Source organism: Crocuta crocuta, unplaced genomic scaffold (genome assembly GCF_008692635.1).
Source record: "Crocuta crocuta isolate KB4526 unplaced genomic scaffold, BGI_CrCroc_1.0 scaffold126, whole genome shotgun sequence".
In the NCBI taxonomy this organism is placed as follows: Eukaryota; Metazoa; Chordata; class Mammalia; order Carnivora; family Hyaenidae; genus Crocuta; species Crocuta crocuta.
Window position 1 is genome coordinate 364,921 of NW_027531000.1, and position 24,494 is coordinate 389,414.

The 24,494-nt window shown below is 39.9% G+C and overlaps 1 protein-coding gene across 5 annotated transcripts in view; it reads left to right on the plus strand.

The window, feature by feature from the left end:
• The window catches only part of SLC25A26 (solute carrier family 25 member 26), a 120,459-nt gene that overhangs the window by 83,791 nt on the left and 12,174 nt on the right, over positions 1–24,494 (plus strand). For 4 of the 5 annotated variants that reach the window (XM_077770594.1, XM_077770598.1, XM_077770596.1 and 1 more), the window contains one exon: positions 11,184–11,228. The exons of the other annotated variant lie outside the window; for it this stretch is intronic. In XM_077770594.1, the coding sequence (XP_077626720.1) occupies positions 11,184–11,228 (45 nt within the window). The remainder of the gene's footprint in view (positions 1–11,183; positions 11,229–24,494) is intronic. 5 annotated transcript variants of the gene reach the window in all.

Here is a 24,494-nt window from a genome sequence, read left to right on the forward strand (position 1 = left end):
AAAAAAAAAAGAACATCTTTATTACCAAAAAACAGATTGCTCCAGAAACAGGGAAAACCTGGATGAATAAGCATGTGCCTCAGTTAACAAGGACAATTGGTAGAATAATAAGAAAAATCATTTACTTTCTCTTGCAGGACTTCTTGAGGGGTTGGTTCCTCCTGTTTCCTCACCGGTCTCTTTTGCTTTCTGAGGAAAGTGCTAAGCACACTGGCTGAGAAGGAGGGATGGAGTCCTAGGTGGGGAAGCCGAGTGACTATACATGTGAATACTCTTTCTCAGCTGCAGACAAAAATCTGAAGAACAACCTGATTATGTTTGTAAGGGATTACAGTTGCAGGAGATTCCAACTGAAAACATGTGTTTCCTGACCCTGTGCCAGAGTTCTAACATCTTGACAGGAATTCTGGTTGTGAATTTCTCAAGTGCTTCCCTCACCTATATTCTCTGACTGTTTTCTTAGAAGGATTAAGTCAGCACAGCTTAACATATTGGAAATGCCTCTGTGGAGAACTGAAAATGAACTTTATCATTTGCTTCTTACACCCCAGAAGAAAAGTTCAGGTTTCATTAGGAGGCATCACACTTATTTCTGAGTGATTATTATAGGAGTTGTGTGATCCACAGCTTATTAAAGAAGCCAGTGAAAATAAACACATCAGTATGTATGTGTGTGTATTTATATAAAGATAGATTTTTAAAACTTTATTACACAGAATGGAAGACTTTATTTTTTTTTTTTAATTTTTTTTAATGTTTTATTTATTTCTAGGAGAGAGAGAGAGACAGCGTCAGCAAGGGAGGGTCAGAGAGAGAAGGAGTCACAGACTCAAACAGGCTCCAGGCTCTGAGCTGGCAGTCAGCACAGGGCCCGACGCGGGGCTCGAACCCACGAACCGTGAGATCAATACCTAAGCGAAAGTCGGACGCTTAACCGACTAAGCCACCCAGGCGCCCCTGGAAGACTTTAAAAGTATTTCTAATTTTATTTTTTTAAGAATCCCAATCAATGAAAATAGGTCATCATTTTAGGTAGGGCACAACTTATATCTACTTGTGACGTCACAGTTAGATTCTTCTCAGTCATACATATGTTGGTAATTCTTGATCCCATAATCACACCATGTAAGTAATGTGTTCAGACCCCTGGAAGCAGGATTACATCTTAATGCAAATGTTGAACATTTGCTAAGAGTCAGTGTTGAATGGTGTGTTTGAATCAGTTACTTGCAATGTAAAAGCCAGTGTGATTTTGTGATTTTTTTCATTTTGATTGATTTGGTAAATTAAACTTGATACCTAAAAGATGATTTCTTTGCGTTCTGATAGACATGAACATTTTTTTAATACAATTTATTGTCAGGTTGGCTAATATACAGTGTATACAGTGTGCTCTTGGTTTTGGGGGTAGATTCCCATGGCTCATCGCTTGCACTCCTAGTGCCATCCCAGCAAGTACCCTCTTCAGTGCTCATCACCCACTTTGCCCTCTCTTCCACCCCTCCCCCCCATCAACTTTGTTCTCTGTATTTAAGAGTCTCTTACTGTTTGCTTCCCTCCCTCTCTGTAACTATTTTTTCCCTTCCCCTCAGTCATCTGTTAAGTTTCTCAAGATCCACATGAGTGAAAACATACCATATCTATCTTTCTCTGACTGACTTATTTCACTTAGCATAATATCCTCCACTTCCATCCACATTGCTACAAATGCAGGATTTCATTCTTTCTCATTGCCAAGTAGTATTCCATTGTATGTATAAACCACATCTTGATGTGTTCTTCAGTTGATGGACAGTTAGGCTCTTTCCATAATTTGGCTGTTGTTGAAAGTGCTGCTGTAAACTTTGGGATACATGTGCCTCTATGAATCAGCATTCCTGTATCCTTTGGATAAATTCTTAGTAGTGTTATTGCTGTGTCATACGGTAGTTCTGGTTTTAATTTTTTGAGAACCTCCACACTGTTTTTCAGAGTGGCTGCACCAGTTTGCATTCCCACCAACAGTGTAAGAAGATTCTCATTTCTCCACATCCTTGCCAGTATCTGTTGTTTCCTGAGGTTAATTTTAGCCACTCTCACTGGTGTGAGGTGGTATCTCATTGTGGTTTTGATTTGTAGTTCCTTGATGATGAGTGATGTTAGCATCTTTTCATGTGTCTGTTGGCCCTCTGGATGTTTTCTTTGGAAAAGTGTCTATTCATGCTGATAGACCTGAATATTAACCCTCAGCATTTTAAGGGCGGCTGTGCTAATGGAGGGTTAATGTTGGGCCTTTCTCTTCTAAGTCTACTATTGTTATACGTTTGTTTAGAAGTTATATATTTATAATCTGTGTGATGTGTCTAGAATTTCTTGTGTATTAGAAAAATTAAATCAGAAATAGTATGTTCTGAGACAAAAATGGAAATAAATCACCGGAGGATAAATATTATGAAATGCTGTGCATTGCTCAGAAATGACGGATGTATATTAATGAACATGGTAATATCTCCATGATATGGTTTAAGAGAAAAATCAAAGTTCTGAACTCTATGTATACTAATGTTTAATGAAAAAACCCAAACAAACCCAAACTAAATATGTTGAGATACATGAGAAGATCAATCCCAAATGTCAGTTATTTTGGTTCAATGGGAGGTAGGGAACTCATTTTGACCTTTTGTTTTAGACTTCTAGATATGATTTTTAAGAATGAGAATGTAGTCATGCTTTACTTGTACACATTTTTTATTATAGCAAAGTTAAAACATAGACAAGGTAAATGGAATAGTATAATGAAGCTTAAGGACTCATCAGGCTTCAACAGGTGTCAGTATTCTGCAGTTTTTACTCATCTGTGTTACCATCTCTTCACCTTGATTGCTGTTGTATTTTTTATAGTATATATGTAGTTTCAATTTGTATTCATTGAAATGCACAAATGATAGATGTACACTTCTGTACAGTGGACACATCACTGTTACGGTAGTGAGTTTTCCATACCCTAGAATGTTTTGTAGTATTCCATCCCAGTCAGCCTGACCACCTGGGATAGTTTTGCCTTTTCTTAGAACTTGATTTAAATACAGCCCTACAATATGAATTCTTTTTATGTCTGACTTCTCTTGCTGAGCATAACTGGTGTGAGGAACATTAATGTTACAGCAAGGATCAGTAGTTCTTTCTACTTTGTTGCTAATATTGCACTGAATGAGTTTAGCCTTTCTTTTGTGGAGGGACGTGAACTGTAATGATTAAAGCTGCTGTGTCATTCATGACAGATGTAATTGTGGACATAGATCGTCATTGCTCTTGGATAAATATCTAGGAGTGGAATTTCTGGACCAAACAAAAATGTAGCAATTCCATTTTGGAAATTATTGTCCTGTTTTAAGTTCCTGCCAGCAAAACAGAGTTCTGATTGCTGCACATCCTTAACCTTATTTGGTTTTGTCAGTCTTTCTGTGGTCATCCATGTTAGCAGTTGTACAATGGCTTGTCAATGTGTGCTTTTTGAAAAATAGTTTTTAAATTGTGCTAAAGTAGATAAAACATCACATTTGCCATTTTAACCACATTAAACAGCTTTATTCAGTAGCGTTAACAAAGCTTGCGCAACTATCACCCCTGTCTGGTCCCAAGATGTTTTCATCACCGCAAACATAAACTCTGTCCCCACTGAGTAAGATCTCCCCTCTCTGCTCCCTGCCAGCCCCTCTTAACCCCTCATCTAGTTTCTGCCCCTGTGAATTTACCTATTGTAGATATTCTATGTAAGTGAAATGATAACATTATTTGTCCTTTTGTGTCTGGTTTATTTCAGCTAGTGAGATGTTTTCAGGGTTCATCCATGTTGTAGTATGTGTTAGAGCTTTATTCCTTATTATGGTGCAGGAATACTCCGTTGTATACATCACACCCATTTTATTTTCCCATTTATTTGTTGATGAACCTTGGATTGTTTGGTTATTGTGATTGATGCTGCAGTGAAGATTGGTGTACAAGTATCTGTTCGAGTAAGTCCCTGTGTTCACTTGTTTTGGCTGTATACCTAGGAGCAGAAAGCTGCATCATAGGTTATTTATATAAATATAAAAATATATATATATAATATATTATATATAATGATATATATGTTGTATATAATGATGTTATATACATATTAAATATAACGATGTTATATATACATATATCTGTAATGGTGTTATGTATACATATTTCTATGTATAATGATGGTGTATATATATATATGTATAGTTAACTAACTATGGTTAGTTTTTTGGAAACCAGTAGGCTTTTTTTTTAATTAATTTATTTTTTTAATGTTTTATTTCTGAGAGAGAGAGAGAGACAGACAGACAGTGTGAGCAGGGGAGGGTCAGAGAGAGACACACAGAATCCGAAACAGGCTCCAGGCTCTGAGCTAGCTGTCAGCACAGAGCCTGATGCAGGGTTTAAACCCACAAACCATGAGATCGTGATGTGAGCCGAAGTTGGACGCTTAGCCGACTGAGCCACCCACCCAGGCACCCCCAGCAGCCTTTTTTTCTTAGTGTGTTTAATTAGCATTTCCCAGATGACTGATGTCGACTATGTTTCCATGTGCTTAAATTAGCAATTTGCATACCTTTCTTTGTGAAGTGCTTGTTCAAGTCTTTTAAAAAAAAATTTTTTAGCGTTTACTTATTTTTGAGAGAGAGAGCACGCATGCGCTCACATGTGTGAGTGAAGGTGGGGCAGAGAGGGAGGGAGACACAGACTCCAAAGCAGGCTCCAGATTTGGAGCTCTCAGATTCTGGGCTCTCACAAAGCCCAATACTGGGCTCGAACTCACTAGCTGTGAGATCATGACCTGAGCTGAAGTGAGATGCTTAACTGACTGAGCCAGCTAGGCGCCCCAGCACTGTAAGGTTGAAGAGAACACCTTTCCCCATCCTACAGTCCTGGCACCCTGGTCTCTTGCGTTGAGTTGTGTGTCCTCAAGCCCCTGCCACAGTGTTTTGCTCACTGTGGCTCTGTCCATCAGCTTTGAGGTCACGAAACAGGAGACTTCAGCTTTGTTCTTCTTTTTTAAAGACAACGACTTTTGGCTGCTTGGAGTCTCTTGAGAATTCATATCAATTTTAGGATGAATTTTATTTATGCTACAGATGTCATTGGGATTTTTCTTAACAGTACCTTTTGATAAGCAGAAGTTTTAAAATTTGATGGATGTAATCTAATTTTTCAGTTTTGAGAAATATTATGAGTATTGCTTCTTCAGTGTTGTAAGAAATCTCTTATTTCCAGGTCACCAAGATCTTCTTGTCTGTTTTCTTCTAAAAGCTTTATAGGTTTAGCTTTTATTTTTAAGTCAATAATTCATCCTGCATTAATTTTTGTATATGGTTTGAGGTTGGGGGTCAGGTTTCATTTTTATGCATATGGATATCTAGCTGTTGCAGGATTGTTTATTGAAAATACTATGTTTGAACTCTGTTTTCTGTTGTTCTGTGTGTGCTGAAGCCTGTTGTCCTGATGATTGTCCTGATTACTCTATCTTTATAGTTCTTGAAATCAAGTTGTGTTAGTCTCCTAGGATTTGGTGTTACTTTTCAATATTGTTTTTGCTATTCTTGATCCTTGGCACTTTCATGTAACTTTTAGAATCAGCTTGTCAATTATTGTTTTAATAGAAAACCTGCTAGGATTATTTTTGGGATTACACTGAAATTATAAATTATTGGACAGATAATAGATATTTTAGCAATATCGAGTCCCGTAGTCCATTGACAATGTATTCTTTTTTTAGGTCTTCTTTAATTTCTCTTAAAAATATTAGGTCACTGAAGTACGTAAGTCTTACAAGTATTTTGTTAACTTTTTTCCTCAATTGAATTTTAATTCACCTTTAAGCAGATTTTTAAAAAATATTTGTTTTTCACTAATTTGTTGCTAGCATTTAGGGATTTTGTAGGGTTGTTTTTGTTTTGTTTTGTTTTGGTATATTGATTCCTTAAGATTCTTTAGAATTTTCAGCATGACTAATCATGTCATTTGTGAATAGGGACAGCTTCCTTCCAATTTTTATGCATTTTATTTCTGTTTCTAGCTTAATTATACTGACTAGAACCTCCAGTGTAGTGCTGAACAAAAGTGAGAACAGACATCTTTGCTGTGTACATAATCTTAAGAGGAAAGCATTCAAGTCTTTCACCACAAAGAATGGTGTTAGATGTACATACACTTTTATACTCACATTTGTTTTTAGTAGTTCTTTATCAGATTAAGTTCCCTTGTATTTTTACCTTAATGAGCTTTTTTTGTTTTAAATCATGAATGATGTCAAATCTATATATTTTTCACTTTGTGAAAACAGTGAAACTTGATTTTAGTTCAGAAGNATTTATACTCACATTTGTTTTTAGTAGTTCTTTATCAGATTGAGTAAGTTCCCTTGTATTTTTACCTTAATGAGCTTTTTTTGTTTTAAATCATGAATGATGTCAAATCTATATATTTTTCACTTTGTGAAAACAGTGAAACTTGATTTTAGTTCAGAAGTGTAGTGGGCTATGGACTGATTTGACATGGCTGTTATCTTCGCTATAGAATGGTGCTGTGTGACTGGCATACTCACATGTACATGGGTCTACTGGAAAGTCTTCCCACCCAGACACAGTTACTAGGATGATTCTGTAGAATGCAGAGGAAGAACACCTGATCATTGTCTTCAGTGCTAACATTCACGAAGGACTTGCTGTGCCTAGCACATAGAGTTAGTGATTGGTGATATCCTCAAAGCTCCTGGCTTAGTTCTAAAAGACTTAAGAATCAAACTGCTCACATGCATCTCCTTTTCTGTATTCGATTTTGATGCTCTTTTGTCCATTTTGTGCTTTTTCAGAAAGATGTTTTAGGACTTACATTATCTCTTACAAACCTCCGGAATAATTCACTTAAAAATTTTTCCTACTTTTAGGTTAATTTCCTTTATTAGGTGTATGTTCTATTCTCTGTATACAGTGCACATAAATGGATAATGGCTGTTCAAAGGAAAAATCAATGTATTTTTACTGTTAGAATTCTTTGCTGTCAAATGCTAGCTAGCCCTAGGCCAGCTTTAAATAGCTCTCACTTTTTTTGTTTCATTAAAAATTTTGGAACAATAGTTACTTTGAGGCACAAGGTTTTAAGTCTTCAACTTGATTTGTCCTTTTTTACCCTTGTGGTTGAATGGGAAAAAGCCCAGCGTATTTAAGAGGAGAATGGCTTTGTTACCAGTGCAACACTGAAGTGGAAAACCCTAAATCAATCACAAAAATTTGGATGCTGTCACACAACAAAACGGAGAATCTCTTTGGGTCACACGTAGGTCCCTTGAAAGTTGGAATGGGCCAATTCTTGGACTGATTGTGATATCCATGGCAGGATGGATATCAGTCCCCTGCTAGATGAACCCTTCTAATTTGAGATCTTAGCAAAAAGTTTTTTTTTTTTTTGTCTTCTTGCTAGAGAATTTGGGAGTTATTTCTGCCAAGGTACAATAGCTTTCACAGCTTTTAAAATACACTTTCTTAGTCTTATGATTCCTAGATCATTCATAGTAGTATTGTGTTCCTTGTAGCTTATAATCAAGTCTTACTTTTTAAAAAAATGTTGGTATGCTAATAAGATTTTTCCACTGGAAAATAGAATTTTGGAGGTAAATAATACCTTAGATATCATATCTCTATATCACCTCGATTTGTTATAAATCACTTCATTAGTTTTAACGACCGTAAGATTAGGGACACTTGTTTTAAGGTCACAAGGCTCAAAGCATTGATTGGCTTTACTTGATGAGAGGTGAAGCATGTTCATAATTAGTTCATTAGTATGCCCAACACTTCTTCCCCTGTTCACCACACCTATATTTGACTTTGTCTACATCGCACGGAATCCTCACATGCCCTCTTGTATAGAGTTATTACTGTGTTTATTACTCAGTGGAGTCCATGTTGAATTTTAGCAGATTTTTCCCCCTCTGCATCTGCCTCTTTGATGGTAGCTAGGTTTACTGCCGCTCACTTATTAGTGCCCTGGGTCCTAACAGCCTTATTCAAACAAAACATCTTAAATGGAGGCATTAAAAAGGTCACAACAGTGAGCCATTTTGTAAGTTTCGGCGCAATAAAATGAGTATGTTGTGTTTTGGAATATAAGACCTCTGAGTGCAGCTATTCATTTTCTTCATCTATAAACCATTTTAGAATAACAGCTTACATCTGTTTGGGGTTTAAAATTCCACGTGTTGAAGAAACATCACTGTTATGTAACTCCAGACCAGACATGGGCAGGGAGCGAGCTCTTTGACAGGCCCGTGTTCTGGGGCAGCCTGGAGCTGTGTTTGTTGTAGCCGCGGAGCCCTGTTTGCTGGCGGCCCTCCTTCCGCATGTGCGCGGCACATTTCCCTTGTTGCTTGTTCCTCTCGTAAATGACAGAAAGCATTCACTGGGATCTGGACTTGATGAATATTTGAAAAATTTTTGCACATCAGGAGTTTATCTTACAAGGGATATTTCACTACCAGAAACCAGAAATAAATTTAATTATTTAAGCATTTACAGTGCATTTAATTACCTCAGGCTGTCAGTTAATCTTGTTTTAGAGAGTAAAGTTGGGGTTTACTGTCGGCTCAACTTTTTAAGATAAATACCCAATGGAATAGTTTGGCCATTCCAACTGTGTGACTTTTACATTAGTTCTTTAAATTTGAAGGAACAATTTAATGAATAACTTTTAATAGAGGAAAATGGGCAAAATGTACATCGACAGGATTCAAAATCTAATATTACTTTTTAAGGACCAAAAATGTACAGATGACGTAGAATTAAGTTTTACAGGTTATTTTAATCAAGAAGTAAAGAATGCTACCATGACCATTACAGTAAGTTATAAGGCTTTTTTTTTCTTTTAAATGTGAAATATTTGCATTCTTGTTAAAATGTGAAGTATTTACATTTGGGATGGGAGAGTACAAAGAAGAAAATTAAAGTCATTATAATCCTAGTACTTGTTACAGCCCTCTTGGGTGTTTTATTACATACTGTAAATTTTTTTGAAACTTAGAAAAGCTTTTAGAAAACTATTACATAGTCAGTTTGGGGGGTTTGATAATTTCATTGAAAAATATAGCACTTTAGTTTCAGAATGGACTTTTTGACAGATGCTTTCACGTTTTGGTGACAACAAAAACTAAACTAAATGTCACCCCTGTTGTGGAATTTTGACATCCAGTGTGGGGTGCTGCTTACTCTGAAGACAGCAAACTTCTCTGAGATTCTACTTTGTCAGCCTAAACTAGCCTGTTGCCATCAGACTTCCATTTCCTGCCAGAATGGAGGACAGATCTTTTTTTCCTCTGTGTTCATTCCGAAACTCATGGCCATCATTTGCTCCAGTAGAGTAAGGAAGATGATACTAGACTTTTAATTTGTGATTAAATAGAAATACTTCAGAAGTGATTTAGTGCCCTCAATTTGTGTGAAGGCAAATACTCATTAGTGCCTTCAAAAACATGGTCTCTGGCACACACCTACTTCATGCACTCACACACCCATAAGTGTATTGATACTGTCCAAAGTCCACATTTTACTCTTCACTTTCAATTAGCGGAGTATAGAAACCAGTAGTGGGGCCATGCCCTTTTGGCCAGTGATGGGATGTCACCAAGACTAGTGGGTGGTGTTCACTGGAGTTGAGGTATTTTTGTCTTAGGAAATAGGAAGGTGTGGTTCTGTTTTCAAATTATAGAAAACTGTCATTGAAGCAAACAGATTCTACTGTGGGTGAATTTACGTGCAGATGAATGCACTGAAAGGTCTTTCAGGCAGAGTAGTAGACAGGGCTGTGGAGTCAGATTGTCTGGACTTCTTAGGGTGTCTCTTGTCGAGTGATACAGCTTCTAGGAACCTCCCCTTCACCTATAACGTGGGGAGAGTAAAAAACCTCCCTGGCTCACAGGGTTGTTGGGAAGTGTGGAGCAAAGCTTAGGAAGTGCTCATTAGCATAGTGCCTGATATGTGAGAAGAGCTTGGTCATTCTAGCTCGTACTGCTGTCCACCTGACTGCAATTACTCCACTCCTGTGAGTGCAGATCGTCTTCAGCCTCACTTGGCCACTGCAGATGCTCCTCTCCCTGCCTGCCCTGAGGAGGGCCGGCCCCCAGGCCCAGCTGTGCTCCTGGGCCCCTGCACCACTGACACGCTGTCCTTTCCCACCGCCTGCTGGCCTCTTCCTCTGTCCCTGTTTCTCCGCTTCCTCCTGTAAGTGGCTCTGTGCACCTCCTCTCTGCCTCCTCTCTGGTTTCCTGCCTCCCCTTTCCACCCCTGCTCCTCCTCCCCTTAACTCGCCCTCTCTTCCTTTTTTCTCCTCTTCCTCTCCCTCTGGGCCCCTCCTTCTCTCCCATTTCACCTCTCTCCTCCTCTCCCCTCTCTTTTCTTCTTCCTTTCCCCTCCTTTTCTCTCCCATCCCACTCTGCCTCCCTCTCCCACCCCCCCCACCGTCTCCTCCTTCCCCAATCCTGCTCCCTTTCTCTGTCTACTTTTTTTTTTAATTAAAAATGGTTTTATTTAATTTTGAGAGAGAGAGAGAGCTCACAGACATGTGTGCATGAGTCGGGGAGGGGCAGAAAGAGAGGGAATCTGAAGCAGGCTTCAGGCTCTGAGCTCTCAGCACAGAGCCCAACATGGGGCTCGAACTCATGAACAGCTAAATCATGACCTGATAAGACACTCAACGGACTGAGCCACCCAGGCTCACCTCCCTATTTGTATTTTAAACACGAACACTTGGCCTGCTAAAGAGTAGGCAGTTCTGGCTCTTAAGTGGAAAAATGTCAAGTCTTTAAAGTCTTTCTTGGTTGTGATAGGAAACATTTGTTTTGTCCTTTCAGTAGCCAGATCTCTGTACTGTGCTTCTCTTTCTGTTTCAAAAGGGTTTCAAATCATCATTTTATGTCCCTTGGGCTCTGAAAGTTAGTAGAACTCTACAGGCAGTTACCAGTTAACTCTTTTTCTGAAAACTGTATATACTGCACCTATAAATTCAATGTTAGCTTTATTATATACATAAAGTTAAAATGAACTAAGGTTTCTAAATAATTATTACAGGTTCACATAGTAGTGCTAAGCAAACTCTGATCTTTCCTGCCTAATTTATTTAATTTTTTTTTTTCTCTTCAGATTCCTTTCTCATTGGTCCAGTTTCCCTTGTGGGAGTCCTTAAAAGTAAGTTTTCTAGTCTTCATATAAAATTTCCTCTTGATTATCACAAATACCCACCATTTTCAGTGTGGAATAGTAGAATAGAATATTGACTGGCAGTTTAAAAACTCAAAATTTTTGGTAGTTGAAAATACTTTGTGTGTGTAATTTACATGCCAGTTCAGCCCTTTAAACTTGTTCTGCTGTCTGTGGTTCTGGAAAATCAGCACAGCAGGCGTAACTGAAATGCATGCATGTTCAGGAAAGACTGCTTTACTTCCTTCTCTATTGCAACCCTTTTCCTACGTGGCGGGATTCTCTTTTATTCTGTGTGCGCCTGCCTGTGTCTAGAGGTTAAAGAGGTTAAGGAATAACAATGTGGTTAAACGGAAAGAAATAAAGGTCCCGAGTATTTGTAGGCGTCCACTGGCTAAGGCCTTCCCCATGCACACGTAGTGGCTGGCAGCTGGGGGGGCAGCGGGGGCCTGGGCTCTGACCGTCCCTTCCACCTCTGCTGTTCACCCCAGCCAGCTGGGAACCCCCCAGGGACAACAGAGTGTGGTGACTTGTGCGTCGGCCTCAGGGAAGGTCACTAATGTGTTTAAAAACAAATAGTTAAGTGAGTTTTTGAAAGCCTGTGTTTAAAACAGGCAGAAATGTTGTTATTATTATTTTTTGCATCTTCTGGGGCAGTGATTTTTGAAAATTGTGGGTCATGATATGGATTGGGTGGATATTTGACAGCATTTTAAGGACTCTAATGCAAAAGGAAATAATAGAGAACATCTTATGTAGTAAGCATAAGGCTTATTTTGTAAAACCTCTGTGTTGCACATGCATGCACACCTCTCTGTACTGGGTTGCAATGGAAATATGTCTAATGGTCAAAAGAATTTGAAAGCCCTTGTTCAAGTGAAAATGGCTTATTGAAGACCAAACTGTGAAATGGCAAAGTACCTAGATGGGCATTTGATAATCCAGAAGGTAAAATCATTACTCTCATAATTGTATGGAATTAGTAATCAAAGCATGCTCAATCAAAATGTCTTTTGAAAAGTAAAAATATATGTATATTTGGACTCTGAGGTTGTATGCTAAGGATACGAAGATGAGATGAAATATGACTCGTAGAAAAGAAAATCTGGGATGTTAAATATTGAGAAATATTTCTTAGGAGTGATCTGATTTTCAGTAGCATAGCTTAGTTTGTATATATGTACTTTATATAAGCATTCTTGGGTCTTTTGTTGTCGTTTTTGTTTTTGCCATTTTCTTCATGGTGCGTACTGAGAATGGGCTCGTTGGGCAGTGTTTCCCGGCATGAGGTAACAGCTTTCCAGTGGGAGGGCCACATCCCGTGAGCGTAAGAGCTCCCCGCTTGAGTGTGTGACGGAAGAGCAGGGAGCTGACAGCTGTCCGGCAAACAAGACTCACTTTATTCGCTCCTCAATAACCAGCATTCGCACAGCGCGGCCACACTCGCTCACACTCTCACACCCTCTCCTTGCATAGGAACGTCCGGAGGCCTAAAGAGGGAGAAACATGGGGTTTATTTCTTTTCATTGTTCAGCACATTTGTAGTATTCTAGCTAGTTAAGAAGTGTCTAGTAGTTTTCAGAGTTACCATAGATGATAATGTTACACTTTAACAGTTGTCATGGAGCAAATGTTAAAATGCTGTCTTTTTTTAAAGTTCAGTTTATTGAGTAACTTTGATGGCAGAAAATTCACCCTTTCGAATGTACATTTCTATGACTTTTTCACCCTTTGTGAATGTACATTTCTATGACTTCTGACAAATGGCTTGTGACTACCACCATAAACAAAATCCAGAATATTTGTAGTGTTCTCTTTTCCAAGATATCCTGTAAATACAGTTGCTCATTATGTAGCCTTGTGTGCCTTGGCTTATTTCACCCAGTATGCTATGGAGGCTGATTCATGGTTTTGCCTGTACCAGAAGTGTGTTCCTTTACATCACGGAGCCATTTCCCATTGTGTGGAGGTCTGTGGTACAGTTTGTTTACCTATTCGTTGGGTGATACGCATTGGAGTTTCCAAGTGTGTGATTACAAAATTAAGCTGCTATAAATTTGCACACAGGTATTTGTCTGGGGACGTATGTTTTTGTTTCTTTTGGGTTAGGAAGTGAGGTCATAGGCAAAATACAAGTTTCATTTGATAAGAAACTGTCAAAGTGTTTTCCAAAGTGGAGGTTGTTGCGTTTTGCAGCCGTGTAGGACAGTCCCAGTTGTTCTCCACCCGTGTCATTACTTGTTATATCATTAGATTAAAAAATCCTCTTAGCTATTCTCATAGTATGCTGGTATTTCATTGTGGTTTTAATGTGCAATTCTCTCATGGCTAAACAATATTGAGCATCTTTTCCCATAACAATATTTTTTGGTTTAAATGTCCAAATGTGAACTCACAGTGTTTTGTAGAAGTAGACCGTTTTGGCCACTTCTTTTATTTTTAGGTTTATGATTTTACATAAACATAACATTCACATTTGCTTTTGTACCCATAGAGAGATTATAATGTATGGAGGATTTTCTCTATTGTGTTTCTGTGAGAATACTACTTAGGAAAATTCTTCCCCACAAGGACTGGAGCAGATCGCATACGTGTTGTGCGGCAAGGGGTAGGGGCCTGGAAACGGAGTGGCCGCTGTCATCTGAAACTTACTCTGCCTAGAGTGAAAGGTACCATCTTTTTCTAAAAATCCCTTCCTCCTGCTGCCTGCATTTCTGTGGAGCATACTGCTCATCTGCTGACCCAGTGGTCTCAGATGCTCGGTTATAATCTCATGAGCTCTTTTTCTCCGCAGCACATCACTCACCACAGTTTGGTGGACTCACTGTTTGGAACCTGCGGCCTCCTTCGTATCGGATTCTTATTAGCTTAGAAGACTAAGTCATGACACTTTCTTTACCTTCTTATCCGTTCTACGGATTGAATTTATGTGATCTTCATTAAACATCTAAGTTCTCAGCGGTTTGTAACTTTCTGAAACTCTAAAACTAGAAGTGATTGGTCCACTCTGTGTCTTCACTGTTCTTTCCAGTTCTCTTCTCCCTGTACTTTGTTCAAAATCCTTTCCCTCCAGCCAGAATGGACTCCTTCCTGCTTCTGTTTTTTTGGCTGCTTTCTGAAATATGCTTTCACATCTCCAGACACTGTGCATCTTCCAAACGCAGTTGAGTTTTGCTATTTCTTCCCTCCTTGAAGTCTTCTAATCCAGGCCTTGAAGATTTATCCATACTTACCTGACATTTGTGTGCATTACTTTCTGGTATTTAATCACACACTGTGCTGTGTTTAAAACAATTGAGAACTGAGCTTTAGCATACTAGAGCAAGGCCTCAGCCCCTTGTGTTTACAGACGGGTGACAGATGGTGCGCACTCCCAGCTGGATATTGGCCCATTTCACAGCAGTGCAATGCAAAGATGAATAAGAGGCTTGATGCCTTTGAGGAGCTTGGAGCTGATCAGAGAGGCACAACCCCCCTCTCCCCCTGTGTAACGCTGAGGTAATATGTCTGTAATTGGAGACTTGGTGAGGAAATGTGGGGGCCAGTCCTTCTGACTCCCCCAGGCCTGTCACTATACTGCCTCATTTTTTCTGTTTTGCCTTTCTCATTGCACATAAAGAGTTAGCATGTAAGAAGACTGACCTTGTAAAGAAGAGGAAGAGTAAAAGGGGTAGATTATCATGTCCGGAATTCCCAGGAAGAAAATTTTCCTTTAAGATTTATGTTGTGTTTGGAACTTCTTGGCAGCCCAACCAGAAGAGAAACGTGATAGATTACGTGGCTGTTATTACCCGACAAAGACCCATCCCTTATTATTTCATCTTGTCCCTTGGCTTTGACTGCTGTCCTTACATAAACGACTTGCACATTTACAGCTCTGTCATGGACGGCCTCCTCTGAGGCAGAGCCTCTTGCGACCAGCTTCCTAGTTGACATCCTCACTCAACATGCCTCAGGGGAACCAGTTCTGGACACAACTCTTGGCTTTTATGCTCCTTCTCCGCAGCCGGTTCTTCTCCTGTGGTTCCCTTCTCAGTAAGTAGAACAGGCGTCTGTTGCTTGGTGAAGTAGGAGGCTGTGAATTTGTATCACTCCCCAGTTCTCCATTCCTCTCATCCTGGTAACCCAGCCTGTCACCACGTCCACTGCTCTCAAGAGGCCTCTCACTTACCTCTTGTCTCATTTGGCACTCTGGCCCCTGATTCCGTTCTTGCTTCTCTAAAATACCTTCTTCTCACAGCAACCAGAGTGAGACAAGAGGTGAGACCCGCCCACCACACCGCAGCCACGCTCTCTCCACTTATGGCTGCCTTCCCTTCACAGCGGGGTGCTGCTTAATTCTGGACCGTGACCTTTGTTGTGCCCTCTGCCAGAAATGCTCTTTTAACTTCATTATTGAGCACTACTCACTGGCAGTGTGCCTGCTGCATGCCAGGCATGTTCTCAGATCTGGGGATAGTATGGTAAAGAGGACTGACAACCATCCCTTCCCTCATTCAGCTTCCATTCTAGGTCTTTGGCCAGGCTTCTCTCCTGGCCAGCTCCTTCTCCTTCCCCCCCGCCTTGGCCATATGTCACTGGAGACAGACCTTCCCTTTCTACCCTTTTTTGAAGGAAGACTTTCTCTTCTTCCCTCCTCAGGAATCATAGCACCTGTTTATTCCCTTCCTAGCATTTTAATTTTAATAATTTATTCAGTTAGGCCCTTGTATCACCTGAATGTTAAAAAGACATCAGTTGCATAGGAGCACATGTACCCCAATGTTCAAAGCAGCACTCTCCACAATAGCTAAAACATGGAAAGAGCCTAAGTGTCCATCCACGGACGAATGGATCAAGAAGATGTGGTTTATGTATACCATGGAATACTACATGGCAATGAGAAAGAATGAAATCTGGCCATGTGTAGCAACATGGATGGACCTTGAGGGTGTTATGCTGAGCGAAATAAGTCAGGCAGAGAAGGACAAATATCACATGTTTGCACGTATAGGAGGATTAGGAGGAAGCTAACGGAGGACCATGGGGGAGGAGAAGGGGGGAAATGGTGGGGGAAAGGGAGAGAGGCAAACCACGAGAGACTCTTGAATGCTGACAAAAACTGAGGACTGATGGATGTGGGGGGGAGGGAGGGATGGGCATGGAGGAGGGCACTTGTGGGGATGAGCACTGGGTGTTATGTGGAAACTAATTTGACAATAAACTATTTGTAAAGAAAAAAAAACTATAGGGAACAGTACTATATGGCTAAAAAGCACATTATGTAACTGCCATCCACATGTTCTTGTACATTTGTAGTAAATCACTATGCCCTAACCATAAAAAAAAAAAAAAAGGTATCAGTTGTGTATTGAGCAGTTACTATATGCCAGGCACTGGGCTAAGTTAAGTACTGCATGTTTATTAGCATCTCATTCACATCACTCAAACCCGGGGTGAGAGGTCTTGTCGTCTGCACTACAAAAGGAAAAGTGGTTCAGAGAGGTTGTCTTTCATCTGGTAATCCAAGTCTCAATTTCCTGTCCAGCACCCTTTTACTGTGTTAACATTGTTAATGATAATAACTGTAGTAATAAAAATCATCATCATACCCAACATTTCTCAAAGTTAAAATGCACCAGGAGCCATGATAACCACTTTCCATGGATTATCTCCTTTTAATCTTCATGACAGTTTTGGGATAGGTGTTGTTAGCTCACCTTCATTTGGGACATGTGGACACTGAGGAATAGTTCGAGTGTCCTGCCCAACGCCACAGTTTATTAAATGTTTAAGGGTACAGCTGGGATTTGAACCCAGGCAGTCTGAATGCAGAGCTGATGTTCTTAGCCATTTTATACATAGCATTGCCTATAGCACATCTTCAGTAATGTTTTTGCTGTTATGTGAGCTCAAAACTTGGTAAAAAGTTGAGGCTATGTTACATCAAATCTGCCTATTTAAGCCACTTCTTCAAACTGCATTGATTCCTTAACTTGATAGCATAAGGATTAAAACCCCTGGGTGACATATTTCTTAGACGGACTCTCCCAAGCATCCATGGCTCTCCTGTCCTTGGGTAGGGATTCACCAGTGTTCACTTCAGGAGTCAGTCCTGTGACCGACCACTGGTGAGCACAGGTTGTTGATGGTAATGAGAGGTAATAATAGTAGACCACATTTTTCTACATGTTTGTGTTTAATTTCTTGTAGTTCTTTGCTTTTGGAGGAAGGAACTCTGTCTTTTGTTTATATATATGTTTATATTGTTAATAGTTCTTTTACAGCTGTAGGCGTTTGTAATGATTCACTAATTGAAGGTTAGCATTCTTGTTTCAAGTTTAGTGCAAAGTTGGATAATCATATATATGAACTGTTTCATTTAAAATTAGTTTCTTTTGGAAGTATGTTCACAACTGTAACATACATGTTTATTCTGACTGAGCTCTAGGTCAACAATAAGCCTGCTTTGGAAGGATACAATAGAATTCCCTGTAAGAATGTCATCTTTTTTGTATTATCTGAATATTTAACAGAAGTAGCAGTGTAGTATAGAGGATTGTTAGGTCTAAATAGGCTTCTAGCCCCAAGTTGTTATAAAGTTGCAAAGCATTAACTAGAAGAAATGTAGGCTTTAAGTTCAGATGCAACTGTTGAAGCAAAATGAAAATAAAATCATTTTGGTTATGTAAGACTATGACACCATGCTGATGAGTTTTTAAGATGAGGGGCACCTGGGTGGCTCAGTCGGTTAAGCGTCCAACTTCGGCTCAGGTCATGTTCTCATGGTTTGTGGGTTCGAGCCCCACGTCAGGCTCTGTGCTGACTGCTGGCTCAGCGCCTGAAGCCTGTTTCAGATGCTGTGTCTCCCTGTCTCTCTGACCCTCCCCTGCTCACACTGTCTCTCTCTCTCTCTCTCAGAAAGATATATATATATATATAAAAAGATGAAATGAGAGCTTTGTATTAGAAATCTGGTCAGGGAATTATTCTTTGAGCTATAATACAATGTGTAAAAGTCATCACTTAGATTTTTTATTTATAAGTAAATGTTTTTAGAAGTTATACTTTAGAAAAACCTATTTTTATTCAAGTTGAAGAGTAAATAAGTTGTGTATTGTTTTTAATTCTTGCATTGATAATACTTAAAATGTCTATCACTATCTTAACACCCAATAAAATTCTCCTACACTTTTTAGCATCCTGAGTAATAGTAGTTTAGCGAATGGGTGGCTTATTCGGTTAAGTGTCCAACTTTGGCTCAGGTCATGATCTTGCAATTTGTGAGTTCGAGCCCCGTGTCAGGCTCTGTGCTGACCGCTCAGAGCCTGGAGCCTGCTTCGCATTGTTTGTCTCCCTCTGTCTCTGCCCCAACCCTGCTCATGCTCTGTCTCTCTCTCTGTCAAAAATAAGTACATATTAAAATAAAAAAAATCTAATAGTAGTTTAGAATGTGCTCAGTGCTCATTGTCCTCATATACTACCTTTCATGTCTAGTCTCTGCATGGACATGTTTGGTCAAAACATAGATTGCTAATAAAGGCATGCTAAAGATTGACAAGGGAAGGCTAACAGATTTTGTTTTGTTTGACACGTGTGTGCGTGTGTGTGTGTGTGAGAGAGAGAGAGAATTTTTGCCTCACTGAGCTTGTACCCTAGATTAACTACATCACTATGGAGGAAAATAGCTGAAAATAAGAGCAAGTATTTGTTGTATGTCCAGACCACCAGTCAGGTCAGAATGTAAGGAGCTGATACGGATTTTAGCAAATTGACAGGATGAAGCAGGCATTTTTGAACAATTCAGAAACTACAAGAACATAAGAATTCTCAATTCGCATCCTGGAAGATATGGGACACTTTGTGCAAAAAAGAAAAGAAATTAGAATCTTACAGTGTCCTTTCATTCAGTTTATAAAAGTAATAGGTAACATTTTCTTATTTCTAGGGCTGCTGAGTTAGAGTGAGAGAGAGATCCCATAATATGGGAGTTAGGAAAATAAATTCCTCCTACTTTTAGGTGTTATTCAGTCTGCAAGCAAAATGTTTTGAAAGTTGTTGTTTTGTGTGGTTTGGCCAAGGCAGAGAGTGAAAAACAATGTCCAGGAAAACTAAGTAGGGTGGAGGAGCAGCATGTTTAGCAGGGGCCCTGAGAGGGTAGCTGGCAAGGTCATGGCTTCCGGAGCCCTGGCTCCCCCCCCCAGCATGGCCCCCCGCCCCCGCCCCCCGTGGCCTGGGCCCCCAGCTGCCACTCAACCATGTTAGCTGCACTTGAGAAGCCACAGTGATGACGACACCCAGCACATCCCATGTGGGCTGTTCCTAAAGGTCAGATTGAAGCCTGCCTCACCACTGGGCATCTTAGAGGGTAGGGCGTTAGGGTCCTCTGGCAAAAACAGTAAAAAGCACGCCAGGATTCCTCTTTTGTCTTCTTTCTTTTTTACATTTATTTTCTCCCTGGGCAAGTTTGTGACCGTAAGAAGATAAATAGGAAGGATTGGTCCCATAGACAATGACTGTGATGAGTCACAGTAATTTTTTTCCAAGACAGAGTGTGAGAAAAGAGGGGAGTTGGCCGTGCTTTAGTTTAATCGGATTATCAAACACAGCACTTTAAAAATGCCTAGGGGCACCCGGGTGGCTCAGTCAGTTAAGCATCCAGCTTCTGCCCAGGTCATGGTCTTGTGGTTTGTGAGCTCCTGCCCTGCATCGAGCCCTGCATTGAGCTCTGTACTGACAGCCAGGAGCCTGGAGCCTGCTTCCATTCTGTGTCTCCCTGTCTTTCTGCCTCTCCCCTGCTCATGATCTCTCTCTGTCTCTCATAAATAAATGTTAAAAATGTTTTTTTTTAATGCCTATAATGATTCCAGTTTTTTGGGAGTTTGTATACCTTGCCACTAATTGACTTCAAAGCACTCATCTGTAGGTTAACATGAAACCTCTGTAAAGTGAGAAAAAAGGAGGTAGCTTTGTTTTTGTTTTTTAAATTTGCTTTCTAGTTATTTGTAAGCATTTTTGGTGCTTGTTTAGTCTGTTTGGCTTCGGTATGCACTGGGATGGCATTGCTGCTATGGGCTCTGTCTCGGCAGGCGACCCCCATTGCTCAGAGGCCTCCGTCTAGCTGACCCTAAGCGGAACCTTTGAACCACTTGGCATGCTCGCCTGAAAGCCTTGTTCACCTCCATCACTCAGAGTCCTGGAGGTAGAACCTGTTTGCTGTTCCTGGTGTACGTTTGTCCCACAGGGGCCCTGTCGGCTACAGCCTGGAGAGCATTAGCGTGTTTCCACGACATTCTGCTTGCTGGTGGACTCACAACACTAAGGCCTGCACAGAGGATTGTCTTTTCTGTCATGTAAATAAGTTGTCATCTGAGGCTCTTAATGTGAGCTCAAGGAGACGATCCTGTATACATGCCTTTCCTTGTCCCCACAAAAGCACCGGTAAAATTGCATAAGCTTGCAGCACTGGAAGCTGCATAACTGCTACTGGATACAGCAGCTGAAGTCCCAGACTGAGCTCCCCTACACGAAAGCCAGAACACTTATTTTCAATTTGTTAATTCATTTATAGGACAATAGTGTACGTTTGGGTGGGTCTTTTGAAGTGAAAAACAAAGCCTTCTCTTCATGCTTCGTTATACTTTAATAGAAAACGCCTGACCCGGGCCTGCACTCCTAGCCATTTCATAGCATTGCCCTTGGTGTTGGCTTTCTACCCTTTGAATGAATACTTGGGCTAGTAGTCATAGGGGTGGTGGGGTTGGGGAGCCAATTACGTCATGCTGTTCTTCCTCTAACAGGCCTTGAGCAGTGAGTGAAGAATCGCTGGGAAATATTAGGACAACCTGACTGTTGTGTTGTGCCACCAGTAGGTATCAGGATTCCTCATGATAGCTTACTGGACGGTATAAATAATGTTGATTTTTGAAAAAAGCGCATGTTAAAAATTGAATACCTTTAAACAGTATGAACAATGAAATTCAAAGTCTGTATGTTAGTAGTATGGTGCCTATTTCAGTCCTTTTGTATTGATCATTGTACTATAGTCATTTAAGATGTCAACATTAGGGGAAGCTGGGTGAAGGGTATATGGGAACTATATTATTGTTGCAACTTTTCTGTAGGGCTAAAATTACTTCCAAGTGAAATTTCTATCTAAGCTCTTGGAAATATTTTCTATTCAAGCTAGGTTACGGAAACTTAAGAAAAGTTACAGAAACTCAGCTGTGAACCAGACCCCAGGCACCTGTGAGGATAATGGTGAGCAAAGTAGATTGTTTGCTCTTAGTCTAGAATCTTGCTGTTTGGCCACAAGCATGGCTGCCTGTTGTCACTTACCTTCCTAATCCAAAAACAACCACATATGCAGCATTAAGAACAGTTTCTGCCTGTCTCATTACTTCCACTTGAGATTTCTCTTTGAGCTGAGGTGGTAACGAATGTACATGGATTCCTCTGAAAATTTTAGTTTTTATTTGAAAAAAACAAAAAAACCAGGACATTGAGTTGGGGTAAGTAAGCCAGTACAAGGGAAAGGATGGCCATCTGCTTTTTTACCTCTGCTTATTTTGGTGCACAGCCTCCATCATGGGAGTTGAGACTCCCAGTGCTCTGGTTTTTCACATTTGGGCTCCCTTGCTGTCCCTCATCCTCACACTCGCTGCTCATTTATCTGCCTGCCCTGGAACCAGGAGACCTCCATGGCGGTGGAAATACCTATTTAGGTTGAGAAACTCTGGCAATTTAAAATGTTTTGGTGTTCAAATAGGTCCTTAGAAAAATCCTTCAGTACAAACCCATACTATTTTAACAACTTTTACGGACCTCAAAATATTTTCTTTAATAACTTACATATTGTCATGTGGCTGTATTAGAAGTTGAGCTGTGTCCGGTAGTGAGGAACTTAACATGTTGCATATAGGTTATCCTGTCTACAAGGCACGTGGCTTTGGGGAGGTCCCCAGCCAGCTTCAGCTCTCCTTTACTGTCTCTGTGACCTTTGGCCATTTGCTTACTATCATTTAGCACTGCCCCCACACCTGTGTCTGCAGATCATATACATTTTCCAAAACTAAATAAGAGTTATAAAAATCTTTAGCAAAGCGCCTGGAACTTGCTAGGAACTCAGCAAGTGGCAACTACTATTGTCACTGGTAATCATTCCTACTGTTGCCTGCACTGTGTCTTTATTCTATTTTCCAGTCGACTCAAATTGTTGAAAAGTCACTAACAATAATATTTACGTTTCCACTGAGTAGACCTTTCCTGTCTTCACAGCCAGTTTTTCTTTCTTTCTTTTTTTTTTTTTTTTTGTGGATCTGCACATTGATGAGCAAATTTGTAATTTCACAATACTTTGATAATTCATGTGCAGTACTTTTTACCAGTCAGGTTTTTGTTGTTACTGGTGGTCGTGCTTATGAATTTGAAAGTACCTCCCAAGTGAAATATCTGTACATAACATTCATCTTTTTAGTGTGATCTCAATATTTTCCAAGGTTTTTTTCATTTGAGACAATTCCTCATTAAAAAAAAAGTTGCACTCCTGTGACTTAAAGTAAGATGTGTTGGGAAGAGACAGAGTTTGTTCATTCACTTGGGTATTTGAGTATCCTTCCAGAAGAAATTATGGTCTATGTTTGGAAGTAATGTGTCTTACAGATACCATTCTGTTTGTTGTCTAGACAGCTCTGCCCTGCAGGTTCAAGTCCACTTGTTTCTATTTTGTACCAGAATGTCTCACCCATCCCACTTCTGCTGCTGTCTGTTTACACGTTGGCTAGTTACCTAACTTTTCTGAGCCTCCACTTCCATGTCTGTAAAATGAGGATAAAAAGACACATACCTCAGAAGGGTTGTAGGGTAACATGAGTTAATGTATGTAAAGTGCTCAGTGCCTGGAACGTAAATAAGTTCTCTGCAAGTGTTCATAATTGTTATTTCTATTATGTTCTCTGTCTGCCACTGAAGGTTCTCACTGGATTCTAAACCTTTTGGTTCTAGAGATTTTTTTTTCTCCAAATACAAAATGATTTCTTTATATGTTCTTAGACTAAATTATTCAGGCCAGGTGGTGGTGGACAGTTAGGCTTATCTGTGGAGATTCTATTTTTAAATTGTGTCTTCAGTCATCAGAGTCTATTTTGGTTAGGTGTCCCCCCACCACCACAAGCAAATTTTTCCTCCTAGATTACAACAGGCACTTGTGTGAAGCCTTCTCTGTCGCCATCCTTCTCTGTGTTATAACCCTTTTCTGCCCACACTGTACCCCTGTCACACATTAGACCTAGGGACTGCTCTTTTTTCCTTTGAAAAAAGTGCCTGATAGCCAGTAACTACTCAGTAAATGTTGAATTTATGAATTACATAACATCTTTGATTTTTCCCCTTCTTCTGTATGACATGTAAGGCACATCTTGTTATTTCTCCTTAATTATCGCTTATAAAGTCAGCATTATTAATAATATTTTCAGTTTGTTTTGAGTAAACTTCTGCTTTTGGGAGCCCAAGGAAATACCAGTAGATTAACTGAAGATGACTTAAGTCATCACTAAAGTCCAGTTTATGTTTCATTTTCCTGTTCTAAAAAGTCAGCAAATAAAGTCATGGTGTTAAAACTGGCTTCTGCCTGATAAAATGCTCATTTTTCCATCTCTAATGTAAAAAGGTAATGTTCTTTTTTTGTTTCTTCCAGTGCCCCCAGTGCTTACATGAGTTATAGAGAAAATAATGCTTTCCGCAAAAGCACAGAGATATTTGCAAACATTAAAGCATTTACTGGAAAAGTACTACACTCAGTAGCAAGGTTATCTTCACAAACCTATGTGTGATAAAATATTTTATAGCTTCTCTCTTTCCATAAGAAGGTTATGAAAATCGATTTAGCAATTGTGTTCGTAGTCTAGTGAATTTAATAAATACACTTTTTAAGTAATCATTCTCATTAGGTGGAAGGAAATGTTGGGAGCCCTCTGATACCACACATTGTTATATATCTAATTAAGTAATTTGCATAGTTAGGTGTCTGAGAAAAGTTGTTCTCTGGGGCACCTGGGTGGCTTAGTCGGTTAAGCGTCCGACTTTCGCTTAGGTCATGATCTCGCGGTTCGTGGGTTCGAGCCCCGCGTCGGGCTCTGTGCTGACTGCCAGCTCAGAGCCTGGAGCCTGTTTCAGTATGTGACTCCCTCTCTCTCTGACCCTCCCCTGCTCACGCTATCTCTCTCTCTCTCCTAGAAATAAATAAAACATTTAAAATAAAAAAAAAATTAAAAATAG